This window comes from Lissotriton vulgaris, chromosome 6, assembly GCF_964263255.1.
Source record: "Lissotriton vulgaris chromosome 6, aLisVul1.2, whole genome shotgun sequence".
NCBI lineage: Eukaryota > Metazoa > Chordata > Amphibia > Caudata > Salamandridae > Lissotriton > Lissotriton vulgaris.
Window position 1 is genome coordinate 614,765,648 of NC_141694.1, and position 20,987 is coordinate 614,786,634.

The following is a 20,987-nucleotide window of genomic DNA, read 5'->3' on the forward strand; positions in this document are numbered from 1 at the left end:
TTTTTTGGATTGATAGAGCGCATGCTAGCCCTAACAAGGCATCCCAGTGTTAAAGGACCGTACAGGGGAATGACATTGGAACTGACATGCAAGTAACTGGGTAGAGCTGCCTGGTCATCAGCTGCTTCCTGAACATTGCTTAAGTGGGGCACTGATGCAGGTGAAATGGTATTCTGTTGCAAAGTTTGTGGGCCAGGTATCTGAAGTAGCGGCCACCCTGTTTTGCTTTTTTGATTCTCGAACAGAGACCAGCCTTAAGTTAGTTGATCTGAGAGCCCTAAAGAGAGTATAAGGCTGGATGAGGTGTTGAAGGTTTTGTGGGCCTGTATTGGCAAAACCAAGTGCCTTGAGTTCATCTGTTGACTGGCACCCATTGCAGATGAGTGACAAAATGTTTTGCAACCTGTATAAGCAAGCGGGCCTCAGCATTTTGTATTGTTTGGAGACGTCTCAGTAGTGTCCTGGAAATACTCCGATGTTACCTTAGTCCAACCAAGACGTGATGATAGCCTGAACTTCGGTTTTCTGGGTGGATGATGGGAGGAACCATATCACTTTCTTAAGGCACCTCAGAAGATCAAAACAGTGGGCGGTTAGCATCTTTATTTATTGGTACATGGTTCGATTGTGGTCAAGCCAGAAGCCCTCCTTTTTCACTGTAGAAGATGGAGAAGATCACCAGGTACCTAGCCACCATATAGGGGACCAAAGATTAGACTGGTAGTAGTCCATATATTCACTGCCTTATCATCTTCCTCTATGGTTAAGTTAAGTCTAGGTTAGTTTGCCTGGAGAAGATCACAAAAACCTGATGGTGAGAGTTTGGACCTGCATCAAGCCGAGAGGGACAGAACAGGATTGGGAGTGGTCAAAATACCCAGTGAGTTGGAGATTGTTATAGCATAATGATGCGTCCATACAGGAGGAATAGGTGGATCTACTACAAGATTGGTCATATTTGTCAACACTGGCTTAAGAAAGAACATGGCGTGCAACATAAGTGGGGGCTTTGACACGTTGACAAGCTGAATAACTTCAAGATCATTAATAAAATTGACCTCCGGAGTGCAAAGATTGCCATTGAAGTTAATGTTTAAGTACCCTAAAATATTAACATTTTAGAGCATGTGGTGCAATAGCCTTAGGAATATCATGGGAAAATTTTAAGCATGGGCCTGGGGGCTGGTAGATGAGGGCTCTCGAGTAGGACAAGTTGTGGAAAAACCTAAGAGAAAAAAATAAGGTTTTTGCTCTCAGGAACCTGAAGATCCAAGGGAGAACAGGTGGCATCTGACTTAAACACAAGGGCAGGACCCCCACCCTGTCTTTCAATGCCATTGTGTCTAATCATACAGTAGTATATGTATGCCTGATATAGTAGGAATATTATCAGGCATCGACCTTTGTTGAGCCACGTTTCAGTTCAAAACAGGGATACCGCTATGTTTTCCAAAATAAGTTACAAATGCCCAATTTGTGTTTGGACTTCGAGCGACAATTGATGCTAAAAGGCAAACATTACTTTATCTATAGCATTGAGAAATAAGTTGCACTAAGTCTTACACACTATGTGCATAGGCACAGTACCTTTGCCCATCAAAAACTGCATTTCAATTTTCCATACAGCGTCTTCTAAGAAAGGTGTACGACTTTGCAGACTCCTTCACTAAGGGCAAAGATTTCTGACATGAGTGGAAGGCGACAAACAATCGCAGAACAAAGGTAGAGCAAAGTGCTTTTGGATTTATTCGCAAACAATGTAAACAAGAAATGAGAGTCCTTGTGTACTTTCTCACCGATCATTACAATGCTGGTTCATGGGAGCTATACATAGTTTTAATTAAGCTTATGGGTCTTCATTCAGAGTTTCTAGTTTGGAAAATCGCTCTTTTATTAACTTTACCATTCTCAGGGCATGCAAGATTTATGCAGTCTCTATTCCATAAAGAAAAAGACACCTTAGGTCCATACTGGAACCCATTCAAAGTTCATACCTAAAACAAAAAAACAGCATGTCATCTCAAGGAATCGGTGTTAAAAAATGCAGTCGGAAAGATGGTATATATTTTTAACATTTTCTCACCATGTGTGTTTGGGCATTAGATACTGTCTCAAGTTTTACCGAAGCAGAAATAGAGTTTGCAGCCACTCTTTTCTTGTAAGATGGATCGCAGAAGGATTAACTGTCATAGCTCAATGAGCTAATTGACTTGAATGTATATCATTGTGGTAGGGTTGTACTCATAGCCGTCTGTAGTCAAGTGACATGGAGAATCTGCTACTTTCTGTAGTAGGGGATCTCTGTGTATAGTCATAATCTAGTGAATAGTCCCGCCCATGTGCGTGGACCCCGGCAATCAAAAATAATCTCTTAAGTTGTCAAAATAATGCAGAAACTGCAAAGACACTTAAGAGAGAATTTAAAGACAAATAATGCAGCCTATATCCACAGGCTACACTGTCCAGTACTTCAACTAGAAATTCCACCAAAAAAACACCACACACAACACAGCCTGCCAGTTTCTACCATAGAGAAACTTGCCTCCCCCAGTCAAAGACTCTGGAATGATAGAGAGGAAGGTAGGGACAGACAAGCCCCATAGGCTGCCATTATGTGGCTTAAATAGGATACTGTGCCTTTAAGAGAACTTTCCAGAACTTCTCCCAGTATCCCAGAATGCATAGCAGGTCCCTCTACTTTCAGTTCTTTTTTCCGGCTCCTGCTTACAGGACCCTGGCATTGAGCTCTCCCTTTTTTCAAGGGTTTATTGGATATTTTGGCACTTTTGAGTTCTAAAAGTGTTTCAGTTTACTTTCTTGGTGTTCTCTTTCTCTTTTTTGTGCTGTTTTAGGCGTTTTAGGGCTCTAAAATGCCTGGCCTTTTTGATAAGTGCCCAGCATGTGGGAGGAAGAAGGCCAAGAGTGATCCCCATGATGTCTGCATCGTCTGCCTCCCTGAAGATCATGTCCCTGAGGATTGTGTCATCTGCCAGCAGTTTACTGCTCGGACTCTGAGGGACAGACTGAAGATCAGGCTTTCTGGCCTTGAGGAGAGGCGTCTGCAGGCTGCAGGTGGGTCTGGGCAGGCTGGGAAGGTTCCCTCTGCCTCTGCTGAGGCCTCTGGGGGGCTCCCCAGGGGCAGGAAGTCCAGCAAACGGTCCCGGTCTCCGTCGACGTCGATTGCATCGACGACGTCGAGAGGGATGACGGTGGTGTGCTCCCCTTCTTCCCGGGGCTCCGGGTCGAGACGGCGTGACGGCTCGACGTCGAAGATCACGGAGAAGTCGCCGTCGAAGCCACCGTCGACGTCATCGTCGACGTCAAGGTCTTCCTATCGACGCCGAAGGCGAAGTGACAGGCATCGACGCTCGCCGTCGAGGCGACACCGTCGATCGCCGTCGAGGCGACACCGTCGATCGCCGTCGAAGCACCGGTCGACGTCGAGGGACTCCTCGACGTCGAGAACATCAAGACGACGGCGACGCTGGATGTCGAAGACGGAACGCTCGACGTCGCGGAGGCGGCGTACGACGTCGCGGAGGAAGAGGTCGATGTCGAGGGATCGGCGCTCGGCGTCGAGTAAAGGAAGGTCGACGTCGCGGAGGCGGTGATCGACGCCGGAGTCACGGAAGCGTCGTTCGACGCCAGAAAAGCGACGCTCTGCGTCTCGCAGTAAGCGGTCCGCGTCTAGGAGTCGTTCAGCCTCTCCGAAATGGCGCAAGAGGGATTCTAGTCCCAGAAGTCACGCTGCTTCCAGTGGAGGACGCAAGAGGAAGCGATCACTTGCTGATGGGGCTGGCTCTCCGCCCCCTTCGCCTAAAGGGTCACCGGGCTCTGTGTACTCAGAGGTGTACACGCCTTCTCGGCCTCGGACTCCGACTCCTCTGCCTGTTCCTAAGGAGGATCCTCCACCCAATCCTCCACTTCCTTCAGGCGACCCACCACCACCTCCTGTCCCTCCGCATGGGCCCACCCCGCAGCCGAAGGTTCCTCCGCCGAGGTCCACTTCCCTGCCGTCTTTGCCTGTTCCTCCTAAGGGGACCCCGAAACCGAAGCCCTGTGAGGAGCCAAGGAAGACCCCGCCACGAAAGCCGGCGAAGCGGCCACGGGCTGGCAGGTCTCGCTCTCGCTCTGGGAGAAGCGAGAGATCGCGACACAGATCATCCACGAGGTCGAGACGCCGCCATAGGAGGCGCGAATCTCGCTCACACACGAGGTCCTCGGGGACCCGGGACTATTCTCCTACCCTGTCGGGGTCACCGGACACGAGGGTGTCCCCGATTGATGACCTGGTGGCGTTCCATGACGTCCTTTTGAGGGGAGCTGCGAAGTTGGGCATATCCCTGACGGTGCCTACTCCGAAAACGTCAGTCATTTTTGAGACTTTACATCAAAAACACCTGTCTCGTCCTCTCCTGCCTCTGGTGCCGGGGGCCTGGAGGAACCTGCTATGGCCCTGTTTCTCACCCCTGCGGTGACGAGGGCGGCTCCATCGAGGTTGCTGAAGAAGTACCGGGCTCCCGATTCGGATCCGGCATTTCTGAGAACGGAACCCCCTCCTGACTCTGTCATTGTGACGGCGGCCCGCAGGCAGCATGCCACCACTCCGTCCTCCACGGTTCCCCCGGATAATGAGTCCAGGTGGATGGATTTGGCGGGGAGGAAAGTCTGTGGAACTTCCGCTACCTCCATGAAAGCTGCGAGTGCCACGGCGCTGTTGGGCCGATACGACCGCGCCCTCTGGGACTCCCTCGAGCGGTTTGCAGAGCATTTACCTCGGGAGAAGCGTGAGGACTTCATGGAAGTGCTGAGTGAGGGGATGCTGGTGGCGAACCAGATTATCAGTGCTGCTGCGGACTCTTCCCTGTTGGCTGCTCACGGATTTTGCCACGGAGTCAACCAACGACGCCACGCATGGCTCCGGCTTACGTCCCTGAAACCGGACGCACAGCAGAGGGTGGCCAACCTACCATTCTCCGGTGAGACCCTCTTCGGGAAGCATGCGGATGATGAGATGGCCCGCATGAAGGCGGAGGCCGAGACGCTGACGGCTGTGGTCCTGGAGATGCCTAAAGAGACCAAGAAGACGTACCGCCCTTTCCAACGGCGGTTCGGCGGGCAAGGCCGAGGACGGGTCCAGGCTTCGGGGCAATCGCAACAGCAACACCAGTTCCGTAAGCCGTTCCAGAAGCGCCAGAAGGGCAGAGGGGGCCAGCAGTCGGCCCCAGCACCCAAGGGCCAGGCTGGGTCTAGGCCCTAGGAACCTACTTCCCCCGGATCTGTTACCCACTCCGGTAGGGGGAAGCATTCAATTTTTTCTGGCAGAGTGGAGAAAAATTACTCAGGACAAGTGGGTGCTGAATATTGTTTGCAATGGATACAGTCTTCGGTTCACCAGCCCTCCTCCAGCAATTCCCCCGGTCAGCTCGCAGTTTCAGCTGCGCGAGCTTCAGGCGGAAACGGATATCCTGTTGAGGAAAAGGGCGATAGAAGACGTACCTCTGTCTCAGAGAGGAAGAGGACTGTACTCCAGGTTCTTTCTGGTTCGCAAGAAGGACAAGAACGAGTTCAGGCCCATTCTGAACTTGCGGCAGGCAAACAAATGGATTTGCAGGGAAAAGTTTTGCATGCTGTCGTTGCATCAGATTTACCCTCAGTTGCAACAGGGAGACTGGCTATGCGCTGTAGACCTACAGGATGCTTACTTCCATGTGCCCATTGCACACAAACACAGGAAGTTCCTGCGGTTCCAAGTCGGCACCAATCACTATCAATACACAGTACTCCCATTCGGACTGAAATCTGCGCCGAGAACATTCTCGAAGTGCATGGCGGTGGTAGCAGCACACCTGAGGAAGAACAAGGTGTTCGTCTACCCGTACTTGGACGATTGGTTGATCAAGGCATCCTCCTTCTCGGAAGCGCGAGCACACTTCCAGAAGACGTGAGTTCTCTTGAACAAGCTGGGGCTGCACATCAACATGGCCAAGTCTGTTCCGACTCCGGTCCAATGCATACAGTACTTGGGAGCCTCCATCAATACGCTGTCAGCAAGCGTGTCTCCTTCGGAAGACCGACGATTATCACTCCTTCGGAAGGCTCAGGCTCTTATGACAACTCCATCTACAACAGTGAGGACTGTGTCTTCTCTACTGGGATCGATGGCCTCTTGTATCTTCCTGACGACACACGCACGGCTGCACATGAGACCGCTGCAGGAGTGCTTGGAGGACCAGTGGGATCAGAGGAAAGGATCTTGGGACGACAAGATTCGACTGTCGCTGCATGCTCTTCAGTCTCTGAAGTGGTGGTGTTCGGCGGAGAATCTCCTCAGAGGAGTTCCCTTTCACAAGGACATTCCCACGCAGACTGTCGTGACGGATGCGTCTCTTCTGGGATGAGGAGCGCACTCCGGGACTCTACAGATTCAAGGCATGTGGTCGCCGATGGAGGCCACGTATCACATCAACTTCCTGGAACTCAGGGCTGTTCACTTGGCACTGAAGGCCTTACTTCCGTCCTTCCAGACCAACTCTCTGCTTGTACAGACGGACAATACCACCACGATGTATTACCTCAACAAGCAGGGGGGCTCGAGATCGCGCACTCTGTCACAGGAGGCGCAGACGATCTGGCACTGGCTCCTAGCCAGAGGACTGACGATAACGGCCACCCATCTACTAGGTGTGCAGAATGTTCAGGCAGACGCACTGAGCAGGCTGGTTCAGGAAAACCACGAATGGGTCATAAACGACGAAGTACTAGGAGAAGTCTTCGCAAGGTGGGGAACTCCAGACGTAGATTTGTTCGCCACCGACGAAAACAGCAAGTGCAGAAACTTCGCCTCCAGGTACTTCCAGCAAGGGACGCCGGGGAATGCGTTATGGATCAACTGGACGAACAGCTTTCTGTACGCCTTTTTTCCCATTCCCCTGATTCCGGCGGTGCTCATCAAGCTGGCCCGGTCCAGGGCTCGGATGATACTCATCGCCCCGGAGTGGCCCAGGCAGTGGTGGTTCACGGACCTACTTCACCGGTCTCTCCTTCCTCACATTCGGTTGCCGTGCAGGCCGGACCTTCTCACGAAGTTCGGGGGACGGATGTTACACATCAACCTCTCGTCTTTGAGTTTGGCGGCATGGCTCCTGAGAGAGTGCAATATGGCCATCTGAATCTACCTGATGATTGCATGGACATACTGAAGGAGTCTAAGAGACCTTCCACTCGGACTTCATATGCTTACAAGTGGAAGAGGTTTTGTATCTGGTGCCAGTCTAAGAACCATGATCCTACGACCTGTAAGGAAGATGTCATCCTTCCTTACCTTTTACATTTGGCGCAGTCTGGCCTTAATGTGCATTCCTTTAAGGTTCATCTGGCTGCATTGACTGCCTACAGGAAATGCCCTTCACAGACTTCCTTTTTCCAGATCCCTGTGATCAAAGATTTTCTGGAAGGATTGAAGAAAGTAATCCCTCCTGTCAGGCTTCCCTCGCCTTCATGGGAATTGAATGTGGTGCTGTCCAGATTGATGAAGGAGCCTTTTGAACCTATTCATAAGGCTTCGTTGCAGCACCTGTCCTGGAAGGCGGCGTTCCTCGTGGCCATTACATCGGCCCGCAGGGTGAGTGAAATTCAGGCGTTGTGTTGTAATGAACCTTATACTGTATTTCATGCTGCTAAGGTTGTTATGCGTCCTCACCCTAAATTTCTTCCCAAGGTTATTTCTGATTTTCATGTCAACCAGACTATAACTTTGCCTACGTTTTTTCAGAACCCTTCATCCCCAGCGGAGAGGTCTCTCTATTCCCTGGATGTTAGGAGGGTGTTGAAATTTTATCTGGATAAAACCAAAGATATTCGTAGGTCTGACCAGTTGTTCATCAATTATGGATCGGTCAGGACGGGTCTTGCGACCTCTAAGCAGTCCATCTCTAGGTGGATTGTGTCCTGCATACAATTGTGTTACCAAAAGGCTAATAAGACCTTAGGAGGTAAGCCTAAGGCTCATTCCACCAGGGGCAAAGCTGCCACGACGGCTCTGCTCCGTAATGTGCCGATTGCTGAAATCTGCAAGGCAGCCACTTGGAAGTCGGTTCATACCTTTGCTAAGCATTACTGCCTGGATACTGACGCCAGGGCAGACGCTCGCGTTGGGCAGGCTTCGCTGCGGAATTTGTTCACACAGTAGTGGCGTTATGTGTTTATTCTCCACCGCCGCTTTGGTGTGGGGATGGGCTTGCCATTCTATTCACTAGATTATGACTATACACAGAGATCCCCTACTACAGAAGGAGTAGTTTCTGTCCTGTAACTCCAGTTCTGTAGTTAGGGGTATCTCTGTTATAGTCATAAGCGCCCGCCCTCCTCCCCGGTGGAGATATTTCATCATGTAAAGAATGCGACAGGTCTGGCGTGCTTCGCCTTCAAAAAGAACTGAAAGTAGAGGGACCTGCTATGCGTTCTGGGATACTGGGAGAAGTTCTGGAAAGTTCACTTAAAGGCACAGTATCCTATTTAGGCCACATACTGGCAGCCTATGGGGCTTGTCTGTCCCTACCTTCCTCTCTATCATTCCAGAGTCTTTGACTGGGGGAGGCAAGTTTCTCTATGGTAGAAACTGGCATGCTGTGTTGTGTGTGGTGTTTTTGTGGTGGAATTTCTAGTTGCAGTACTGGACAGTGTAGCCTGTGGATATAGGCTGCATTATTTGTCTTTAAATTCTCTCTTAAGTGTCTTTGCAGTTTCAGCATTATTTTGACAACTTAAGAGATTATTTTTGATTGCCGGGGTCCACGCACATGGGCGGGACTATTCACTAGATTATGACTATAACAGAGATACCCCTACTACAGAACTGGAGTTACAGGACAGAAACTACTCCTCATAAGCCAACCTCTGCTACCTCAATATGCAGAACCCAAGAGACTAGTAGCACATATGTAAGTTTAGCTTTATATCTTTTTCCTTAGTCGGCTTACTAAAATGATTCAAGCATGCCACGATAAAGGCTTAATTTCTGAAGACTGAGTTACGTACATATAATTGCAGTTCCCCAGCTCTGTTATAGTTCCGCTCGTAGCCCCCTCCCTTCCCAGCCCCCTTCCTTTGCATTGTTTTAAGGTAGTCTTACACATTAGTCCTTAAAAACCTAAGGTGCGGTGACCTTTAGAAGGAGTGTAGTTTAGTGCACATTTCCTTCATTGTCGGAAGTTTAGCAATTTACATTGAGGTGAACGGGCTTCTAAAAATATAATGTTAAATGAAGTATGTTAATTTAATACTGCTGTATGTGATATTACAAGTGAATTAGTGTGAGGAGGGTTTACATATGTGAATCTAGGAAAGGTGCCATCACTGGAGAATGGATTACAGCTAAGTAACTTTGTTTGAAGTGGATTGGAGATGGACAATAATTCCTAGTGCTTCGAGCATCAACACTCCAGCCTTTTTTCTGAAAGTATTGTATGGTACTGCTACTGTATCCTGACTAGCCCATACAAGGCTGGTGTTTAATTCTTAGTGAAACACACCCAACTGATCATTACTCAGTGGAGCAACCGCATCAGAAATTGATATCCTACTTTAAGATTTCCTGGAAGCTTCCCAGTACAAACTAAAAGCAATTACCAAAATAGCCCATCTATATTATTTCAATGTAGCATAAATTCTATCACAGCTCCCTAAAAATACTCACACACCTATAGATTCTTATCTGAAAACAGTTTGATTATAATGTGCCTAGCAGTATTTGACCCAATACTAGATCACTTTAATATTCTGTTTACAGGCCTGCCTAAAAAGATGCGCCCCAAACTACAGATAGTTCGGAGTGGCATTGACAAAATGTTACCAAGATCAAAAAAATTACTTGCGTGTGAGCATTGCAGGAAAGCTATAACGGAAGAATAAGTTCATGCATGGGATAATTATTGTTTAAATATATAAAGAACATAACTCAACTCATCCCACCTGGGCACTAAACACAGCTGCTTTATCCAAGTATTTCAAAACCACCTTCTTCTCATCTCAATCCTGTGTCATGCCACTTACAATCCTCATCATACCTGAAGTATATTAATAATATAATTCATAACTGATGGTATAATCATTTATGATACCCATATAAACATACACATGCCCTACTAATAATCCACCATCCATGTGAACATAAAACTCAATTCCTAGCAAAAGTCAAGATTATAACCCAACTTGTATTTACAGAAAATCATATAAAATAATTGTGAGTCTGCATTTCTACATATGCCAATAAATATGTTGCCCATTTACAGTTGTTCCATAAATGTACAAACTCTGAAAACAGGTCAGTTGGGATTGTTTATGGGTGGTGCCCCTCCCAAAGTTTTGCTTTACATGTTCTTGGACAGTTGCTTTCTTACTGCCATCTGCACCAATATTCCTAGGTGTCACCACCCTTATATGTGGGGTGACCTGTTTTGGGATGGGTACCACAGAAAGCCTTTGTAGCCGTTTATTGAGGAAAAACAATCGAATCTGTGGCAGTCTCACTGGAGCACATTGCTGTATGTGGCTGTATTATTTATTTCCATTGGCAACATTACTCTTATTTAGTGCCCGAAAGAAAGCAGTATCACTCTGCCATTGTTTTCAAGCTTGCTTAAATTATAAAAATGTCGTGATAGGCAGAAAAACAATTATACTAGTCATTCCATTATTGTGCGGGCACATCCAAAGCTTTGGTTACACAAAAGTGACTTTATTACTTTTGTGGTTGGAACAGAGCAGCTGATAAACTGACCACACACATATTATTTTAACACTCTAACCATTTCACACAGTCATTGTCTTATTCCTAATTCATGAAAGACAGCGTACCCCTTTGCTTCTCCAACTGTCAGGACCTATTACAAATCCATGAAATACAGACTAAACACAGTAGAGTGAATAAGGAAAGAGAAAGGCCACAAATTCTTTTATGATGGATAAAAGGCTGGATTGCTTCTGAAAAAGGGAGCAATCCAGCCTTTCATCCATCATAAAAGAATTTGTGGCCTTTTTTTCCTTATTCACTCTACCGTGTTTTAGTCTGTATGTTATGTTAATAAATTTCTAAAGCACACTTGTACCCAGGGGAGTCTTGGCATTGACTCAGCTTAGCAAGCAAGGAGCCGGAAGAATACTATATATTAAAAAGCCAGTTTTTCAGCAATTTTCTAAAGGTTAACGAGGAGGGAGCAGCTCTGATGTTTAGAGGTAAGATATTCCAGAGTTTGGAGGATTCTGAACCCGCTCCTCCTCCCCCCGCAACCCCCTACCAGTCTTTTGAATCTTGGGAGGGTAACCTTCAGTGACCCTTTAGATCGCCAGGCCCTACTGGGTTCATACCACGCTGAGGATCATTTGAGATGATCGGGACCAGAGTTAGGGAGAGGATTGTAGGTAAGACAGAGTGCTTTAAATTGAATTCAGTTGCCTTTTGATAGCCAGTGAAGTCCCTTAATTGCTTGGGATACTGACTGAAATTTTATAAGGTCCAAGAGGAGTCTAGCATTCTGAACACTTTTCAGTTGATTCAGGTGTTGCTTTTGGAGATTTAGGTGTAGTCTGTTGCAATAATCCAGTTTAGTGAGGATTAACATGGTGATTACTGTTTTCCTCAAGCTGGGGGAGAATGCTTGGGAGGATTTTCCTGATGATTCTGAGGGTGTTGAAGTACGAGGAAATGACTGAGTTTATGTGTTTACTATAGCCTTATAGCCCGCCGTAGAGGGCTATACCAGCTATTAAAGGCCCTTTCCAGTGTTAAAGGCCCCGAGCCGAAGGCGAGGGCCTTTAACAAGGGAGAGGGACTTTAATAGCGGTATAGCCCATCTACGAAGGGCTATAAGGCTATTAGAACATTCTGTCACTAGAGGACAGAATGTTCCAAAAAAAAAACAAAGCCTTTTGGAAGCGTGAGGGGATTAGAATCCCCTCAGGCCCCCTGAAGCCTTTGTTCACAGTCAGAGCTGTGAACAAAGAAACATTGGAATGTTGGAGCTCCAGGCTTATACCAGCCATTAAAAGCCCGGAGCACTCCATTGTTTTCAATGGAGCTCCCAACATTCCAATGTTCTAATAAAATTTAGCTTGTCATCGATTAGGACTCCCAGCTTTTTTGCTTTTAGGGCGGGGTAGAGGAGTACTCCTAGTTCTGTTGGCCAGCAAGTAGGGTTCCAGAATTGTGGATTATTACCAAAAAGAATGACTTTAGTTTTGTCCGAACTCAATTTGAGGCTGTGTTTGCCCATGCAATTACCTGTAGCTCTCATGCAGTTGTGAAGTTGGAGGTTAGTGTAGTTAACATTGTTTGAGGCAGACAGGATGATTTGAGTGTCATCAGCTTAAGTTTGGGTGAGAAGTCAAAGGACCTGTTATAAGGTTGCTAATTCAGTGATGTATAAGTTGAAAAGTAAATGGCTGACAGAGCACTCCTGCGGGATCCCACAAGAAAGATGGAATGGTTTGAACGTGATGTGGTCCAACGTCACTGAATGTTCTCTGCCCGTCAGAAGGAACTGTAGCAGAGCAAGAGCTTTGTTTATAATGCCAAGACGTTTGAGGCGAAGGATTAGAGTGGAGTGATCTACGGTATCCAAGGCCGCTGATAAGTCAAGAAGAATGAGGGCTGATGTACCTCCTTCTTCCAGGTCTGTTCTTACCTCATCAGTGGTTTTGATCAGTGCGGCCTCTGTGCTCAGCCCTAAAACCAAATTCTGTGAGGTCTAGTAGATGATTGGATTGGATAAATAACATCAGTTGGGTATTTTTTTTTTTTTCTACCACTCAGTACAAAGTATGTATTTAATTCAGCTTGCATGGACTGCTTTCTGATACATGTGGTAGGTCAGTAGGGGCTTGGGAAATAGTTGAGATATTACCAGTAGCCACATCATGCATACCCGATCAACCACTTCTGGCAGGGTCTGTTGCAGAAGCTGCAAATATGCGTAACTTCACATGTACACACCGTATGAAAGACACATAAATACTGCCCTGATCTGTTATTTGACTCCATTGGTTGAAGATACCCTAGGCCTAATATGGTAGCTTTTGTGAAGCTTTACTCTTTATAGGATCTAGAAGTGGTTTAACTGCAGATGCCTGTCATATGAATACTTCTGGCTACCAGTAGGAAATTTATTATAATCCTAATTTTTCCGCTAACCAATATTATATTGGCCTGGGCAAATGCTTCTATTTCACTTCCTGGCCCACTCTTCCTTTTTCAATAACAGTGTAATGGCATAGAAGCATGTTAACCACAAAACATAAGTGCCTGTAAAAAAATGCTCATTTGCATTTTATTGGGCAGAAAAAGATATAGAAATACTCTGTGTGAAATGGTGTGTGTGTTTTTGATCCGCAGGCTGAAGTTGAAATGTGCTGGAATCTTAGTCCAAAACACTTAAAATGATTTGAACATCTTTTTTTTTTTCAGTCTTTTTGGAACTGGTTGAATCGATTATTGACGCAACTGTTCCCTGGAGATATCTCAGCGCTCGGCCCTCGTCTGTGTGAGACTCTCCAATGCAAGGATCCTTTGAGTTTTAGCTGGTGGATTGTTACTCACTTGGCACAATTATACCAATTTGACCGGAATGGTAGTCTTGAAGAGAAGGTACGTTTGGATGTATACCTTATTAAGTTAAAACAAGCATTTGCAATGCAATAGGTCTTGCATTATGAAAGTTTGAGCTGTTGGTATTGTAAATTACACATTTTTTATTTATGTGTTGGATTTGAAAATAGCGAAATTAATAGCTTTGTCATTTACAATGTCAATAGTTTTAACTTTCGCAAACGTGACACCTATAGCATTTGTAATGCAATATGTGTTGTATTTACATGACTTAGATGTATTAATATTCCAAATAACAATGGCTTTTATTTTTTTAATAATTAATACTTAAATAAGTTATTGTATTTTATAATGGCAATAGCTTAAACTTTTGTAAATAACTTTTGGGAAGATTATGTTCAGGGTAACTTATTGTGATGAAAATCCAAGAACAAGTCAAGTCAAGTCAAAGATTTATATAGCGCACTACATACCCGTAGGGTCTCAAGGCGCTAGAAGAGGGTGGGGAATTACTTGTCGAATATCCAAGTTTTAAGTTGCTTTCTGAATGCTAGGTGGTTCTGAGTGAGGCGAAGGTGAGTGGGGAGTGAGTTCCAGTGGAGGTTTTACAGGTGACTAGAGATGTGGTCTTTGCGCGGAATGTCAAGTATGAGTCTGGCTGATGCGTTCTGGATGCGTTGGAGTTTTTTCTGGAGTTTTGCGGTGATACCGGCGTAAAGGGTGTTTCCGTAGTCCAGGCGGCTTGTAACCAGTGCATGGGTGACCGTTTATCTGGTTTCGGTGGGGATCCAGCGAAATGTTTTTTTGAGCATGCGGAGAACGTTGAAGCAAGATGATGAGACGGCGTTGACTTGTCTGTTCATAGAGACTGAGGAGTCGAGGATGACGCCCAGGTTCCGTGCGTGGTCCGTCGGGATGGGTGCTTTTCCAAGGGCCTCTGGCCACCAAGAGTCATCCCAGGAGGAGGGGGAGGTACCTAAGATAAGGACTTCTGTTTTGTCTGAGTTTAGTTTCAGACGGCTGTGCTTCATCCACTCAGCCACTTCTTTCATTCCTTCATGTAGGTTGGTTTTGGCGGTGTTAGGGTCTTTGGTGAGAGAGAGGATCAGTTGAGTGTCGTCAGCGTAGGAGATGATGTTGAGGTTGTGTTGGCGTGCGATGGCCGCGAGGGGGCTCATGTATACGTTGAAGAGGGTGGAGCTGAGTGAGGATCCTTGTGGTACGCCGCAGATGACTTCTGTGGCCTCTGACTTGAATGGTGGGAGGCGGACTCTCTGGGTTCTTCCGGTGAGGAACGAGGTGATCCATTCTAGTGCTTTTCCTTGGATTCCGATGTTTCTGAGGCGCTGTAGAAGGGTGCTATGGCAGACTGTGTCGAAGGCTGCGGAGAGGTCGAGGAGGATGAGGGCGACTGTGTCTCCATTGTCCAGTAGAGTTCGAATGTCGTCTGTTGCTGCGATGAGGGCGGTCTCCGTGCTGTGTTTTGCTCGGAAGCCGAACTGTGAGGAGTCGAGGGATTTGTTGGTTTCGAGGAAGGCGGCGAGCTGGTTGTTGACAGCTTTCTCGATGACTTTGGCCGGGAATGGAAGGAGCGAGATGGGGCGGTAGTTTTTGAGTTCGGTGGGGTCCGCTGTGGGTTTTTTCAGAAGGGCGCTGAGTTACGCGTGTTTCCAGCTTTCCGGGAAGGTGGCGGAGTTGAGGGAGCAGTTGATGACGTCTCGGAGGTGCGGTGCTATGATGGAGTCTGCTTTGTTGAAGATGTGGTGAGGGCAGGGGTCTGTGGGGGATCCTGAGTGGATGGAGTTCATCAGGCGGATGGTGTCCTCAGTGGAGATTGGGTGTAGCCATTAAGGATGTTCAAGGGGGGTGAAAGTCCTGCAGATGGTTGGGTGGGTTGGTCTCCGGGTCGGTTGTCGAAGCTGTTGTGGATGTCTGCGATTTTGTTGTGGAAGAATGAAGCTAGGGAGTCGCAGAGGGCTTGAGAGGGGGTGATGTCGTTGGAGTTGGCTGAGGGGTTGGTAAACTCTTTGACGATGTTGAATAATTCCTTGCTGTTGTGGGCGTTGTTGTCTAGTCGGTCTTTGAATGCAGCTATCTTGGCAGACCGGATTAGTTGATGGTGTATGCGGGTGGCGTTTTTGAAGGCGTCTCTGGTGCTGGTGTTTGGGTCTTTTTTCCAGGCCTTCTCGAGGGTGCGACAGAGTTTTTTCGATTTCTTAAGATCATCGTTGAACCAGGAGGCGTTTTTGCTGCCTAGTTTGATTTGATGTTTTTTCAACGGTGCTAGGATATCAGCGCTGTTGGATAGCCATTGGGTGAGGTTAGTGGCTGCTTGGTCAGGGTTTGAGGAGTGGGCAGGGGGGTTTTGAAGAAGCGATGAGGAGATCTGGTCGATGGTGATTTTGTTCCAGTTTCTTCGCAGAGTAGGTTGAGGATGGTTGTGAGTTGTGGTCTTATTGTAGATAAAGCGTACGCAGCTGTGGTCCGTCCAATGGAGAGCTGTGGTGTGACTGAAGGAGACATGTTTGCTGGAGGTGAAGATGGGGTCGAGTGTGTGACCTGCGATGTGGGTGGGAGTAGTGACAAGTTGTTTGAGTCCGAGGTTGGTGAGATTGTCCAGAAGGGAGGTGGCGTTGCTGTCATTGCTCTTTTCCAGGTGAAAGTTGAGGTCTCCCAGAAGAATGTATTCCTCGGAGGGAAGGGCATGTGGAGTGATAAAGTCAGTGATATCGTCGCTGAATTGTGCACGGGGTCCAGGTGGTCTGTAGAGGAGGGTGCCTCTGAGTGTGGTCTTGGGGTCGGTGTGGATCTAGAAGTGAAGGTGTTCGGCGTTGGCAAGGTTGACGTCTGAGCTGGTTGAGATGCGGATGGAATTCTTGTGGACGATAGCGATGCCTCCTCCTGTTTGGTCGGCGCGGTCCTTACGAATGATCTTGAATCCTTCCGGGATGGCAATGGTGATGTCTGGGGCAGAGGAGGCGTTCATCCATGTTTCTGTTAGGAAGGCGACGTCCGGGGAAATGATGTCTAGTAAGTTCCAGAGGTCGATGGCGTGTCTGTGGACTGAGCGGGTGTTGAGCAGGATGCATTTTAGGTGGTTGGAGTCAGATATCTGTTTTGTGTTAGTGGATGAGGAGTTTTTCTTGGTGCCGTCGAACTTGCAGGAGTAGCATGTGAAGGGTCCATGGGTGTGTCCAGGAGCGGCTTGGGCGCAGTTGGAGAGTCGGCCGAGGTTGAGTGCTAGGAGGGTGGAGGAGTCATAAGTAATGCGGGGGGATGGGTGGGACGGGGGTCAGGGGGTCTGGCGCTGGGCGCGGTCCAGGCGCGGAAGGGCGTAGACGGGCTTACCTTTGGCGCACCTTCGGCGTGGCCGTAGCGCGTGGACGCTGCGCGTTGGGACATTGGTCATAAATGGATAGTGGAGGGGGCGGAGCGTGGGAGGAGGAGCTGGGAGGCGTGGGCGTAGGGGGAGGGACGGGCTGCAGGCACAACAAAATGGTGTCCAAACAACAACAAGAAGGACAGCACTACGCTATGGGCGCAATCAGGCAGCAATTGACCTCGGGGCAGTGCGGGAAAAGCGGACTAGCGGTGTAACACAAGATAAAAATGACAATACTTGAAATCACCAGACAAAGCGATGCGGAGCACTACGCCACTGATCGGGTTCTAATTCTATGTCCTTAAAGCTATGGCAGAGGAGAGGAGCAGCGCTACGCACACAGCCACAATATTAATGGAATATGCAAAGTAAGCAGTGCGGATCGCTACGTTACAGCTCGAATGCTAAAGCAATTTAGATAAAATATAAGGCAATGTGGAGCGCTACGTTACAGCTCGAATGCAAAAGCAATTTAGATAAAATATAAAGCAATGTGGAGAAGCAGCGCTACGATACCACAGCAGCGCTATGAGGTCGGGAGGGAGGCTGGAGCGACCGCTTTCCAAGGAGTCAAGCTAGTCACAGAAGTGAAATATTAACATCTTTTTGTGACATTTGTAATAAAGCTTGAAACATTGAGAGAACATATTAGAACCAGTTGTTGAATGGTTGCACAGAGTGATGCTGGTGCGTTCAGTGGTGCTGAGTGATGCTGTGGCATTCAGTGGTGCTGGGTGATGCTGTGGCATTGAGTGATGCTGTGGCATTGAGTGATGCTGTGGCATTGAGTGATGCTGTGGCATTGAGTGATGCTGTGGCGTTGAGTGATGCTGTGGCATTGAATGATGCTGTGGCGTTGAGGGCTGCTCTGTGGCGTTGAGTGGTGCTGTGGGCGTTGAGTGGTGCTGTGGGCGTTGAGTGGTGCTGTGGCGTTGAGTGGTGCTGTGGCGTTGAGTGGATGCAGTAGGGCTCGCAATTATGCGAGTTTGAGCTATTGCATTGTAAATGACAATGCCTTTTATTTATGTTTTTGTTTGTAAAACATAAATAAAAGGCATTGGCATTTACTAGGGCAATAGCTTAAACTTGCGTAAATGTGAGACCTAATGCTTGTTTGAAGAAGGTTTTGCCTTGTGTGGCCGTATTGTAGGAGTGCTAACAGCTGTGGGGACTATGGGCAGTCACGGGAAGCCGAAGGGGAGGAGAACCTGGCAGGGACGGGTGGTTTAAATTTACAGATGTAGCAGTGTGGCGAGGTGCTCTTGGATGCCGCTCAAACAAATTTTTGTAAAAAGCTGGCTCCACTAAACTATTCCACACTAAGCTTCACATTCTCCTTCACTCCCACCCACAATAAATCATCTATAATGGTTGGCATTCATACTTCACTTTCTACTCGAACTAAAACTCTCTTTACCTAATCTTCTTCCAAACCTACCCCAGTTAAATCTTTACTTCATGTACTGGATGTTCCAGAAGAAAATCGCCTATCAGAGTACCTAAAGTCTAAATCACATTGTTGGGTAAGTAGTGATATGACAATCGCCAAAATTCCATGGCCCAGGCAACATTTCAAATGAGAAGGACAGAATAGCATAGGAAGCACAGGGACTAGAAAATCAAACATTGTAGGAATGTCCTCCAAGAGCACCTGTGCTAAACTCATATGATCCTCATCAGTTGCGGAGGACAATCTTGTGGATCCCCTAGAGCACTCAGTAAAATTACCACAGGAATGCTCTTTCACACTTCCAAAGAGGTCTTCATAGCCCTGGGCACCTAACAAGTAAAATCACAGGAATCTACTTCCATCTTACAACCCCAGATGACAAAACGCCAAGATCAACTACCAGCAGGATCTAAGGGTAGCAGGGGCCAAATTACCTTAGAGTAGCACTGAAAACCAGTTGTCATGTTTATTAATCAATGCATGAGTCTTCAGAAAGAATACAATCAACATAATTGGCCTTTTTAGGCCGAGCCTCCAGCGAAGTTGAGCAAAGCAAAGGATACCTAACAAGTTACAGTAGCACCTTAACAGTAGATAATGCGGAGGTCTAGCTGTAGTGTACAATATCTTTATCAACTTCTGTGATTGTTCAACACCAGGCTCTTAATTCTTATTTTATTGCAATTCACTGCTGCAAATTTACTGCTGTATTCCTTCCAATCTCCTGGCCCCACAAAACATAATATTTATTGATGCCCCTCTAGACTCTATCAGACATCACCATTATCCGCCCTAATCTACATGTCCTTGAAGATATCAATTTCTGTTCATATTACTCCGTAACCTCAAAGTTCTTACTTTTCACCTACTTGGCCGGCACATGTCTCTAGCTATACCCTTGATGCACATTCACTTCAAAGGATCTCATCTCAGTTAAGGAAGTACAGCCCATCACTTTGAGTGACCACTTGTCACATCCATTTCAACTTAAATGTGCCCACAGGAACACCACCAACACCAAATAACCTCTCCCATAACAGACTATGCAAGACCTTCAATATCAATACCTTCAAGGAATATTTCACATCCTCTGACCCAGCTAATGTCTGTTACCCATCCAACCAATGACTCAATGACGTCTTTGATATTGTAGCTCCTTCTAAAGTCTCGAAGACAAAGGAAGCCACTCCATATAATAGGTTGCCTTAATTAAATATAAGCTCAAAAGTGTACATAGGAATACTTAACAAACAGTGGGGAAAAACAAATTACTAACCTGAAAAAACAAGTTACAAAGACCATTCAAAATCTCCCAAAAAGGCGAGAAATCTTAATGCTCACAAAGCTTTGCAGATGCCACCAACTTGACCAAAGAACTATCCCAAACTATTTTAGAATTTTAACAACCAGTTACATTTTAGGCAGTGCTGGTCACGCCTAGAAATTGTGCAGCTGAATTGCAAATAAATTGACAAAAAATGCCAAATATTTCGAGTCAAACGTCCTAAAGAAAGTAGCCACTTAACCTAATTTTCTATCAGTCGGATCAAATCTTGATGGCAGCCACACAGATTAAAAAGAATGGGCATGATTCTCAAACTGCACTTGTTAGAACTGAGGTTCTCTAGTGGGTAGAGGTAGGTACCTGTGTCCAAATAGGGACCCTTGGTTCTAGTCAGGGTAAGGGGGATACACACTTTAGATAACCCCTCCTCACCCCCTTGGTAGCTTGGCATGAGCAGGCAGGCTTATCCAAAGGCAATGTGTAAAGTATATTTTTACCAACACTCACCGTAACACAGTGAAAACCCCACAAATGGACACCTCACCAGTTTAGAAGAATAAAATATCTTTATCTAATCTAAACAAGACCAAAACAACAACAATCTCACCTACAGATACTCAGTAGAATGTCTTAAAAAAGGTTGTTGCAAAAATAAACTTGTAAATGCGACACTCTTCTCTCAAAGTACCATAGATGCGTAACACAGAACAAACAAAAGGGTCGCAGGGAAGGCGATGCGTAGATTCTTCCTGCGCTCCGGTTGCGATGCGACAAGATGGCGCCTCGATATGTTGCGATGATCCGGCACGATGCGATAAAATGGTGCCTTTGGTACGATGCGTCAACGTGGATGCAATGCGTGCACGGCCGTGTGGAGAAATCTAAGGTTTCTTAAGCCGCGACAGGCCCTGCGATACGCTTCTCCGTTGATACGATGGCGAGCAGTGGTGACACGCTTCCTTAGCGATGCGACGGTCTGGCCACATGCTTCTCCGGTGATGCGACGGCGAACAGCAGCACCGGCGCACGCTTCCTTGGCAATGAGATGGCGGCTGCTGTGGCAGCGTCACGCTTCTCCCTCGTTGCGTCGCCCTTTCAGCTCCCAGCAGCAAGGGTCTCACACACAGTTACAAGCACCTCAGGGCAGGTCAGAACTTCCTGCAGGGAAGTCAGGAAAGCTGGGGGTGAAGTCCTTTTGTGCCTGGGACTTCAGAAACAGGAGGCCAGCTCTTCTCAGGTCCTTGGAGACTTTTCTTCAGATGGACAC

General features: G+C 47.1%; 1 protein-coding gene across 1 annotated transcript in view; it reads left to right on the plus strand.

The window, feature by feature from the left end:
- The window catches only part of MMS22L (MMS22 like, DNA repair protein), a 522,815-nt gene that overhangs the window by 104,083 nt on the left and 397,745 nt on the right, over positions 1 to 20,987 (plus strand). Inside the window, exon 9 of the mRNA XM_086926628.1 lies at positions 13,463 to 13,642. Coding sequence (XP_086782754.1) covers positions 13,463 to 13,642 — 180 coding nt within the window. The remainder of the gene's footprint in view (positions 1 to 13,462; positions 13,643 to 20,987) is intronic.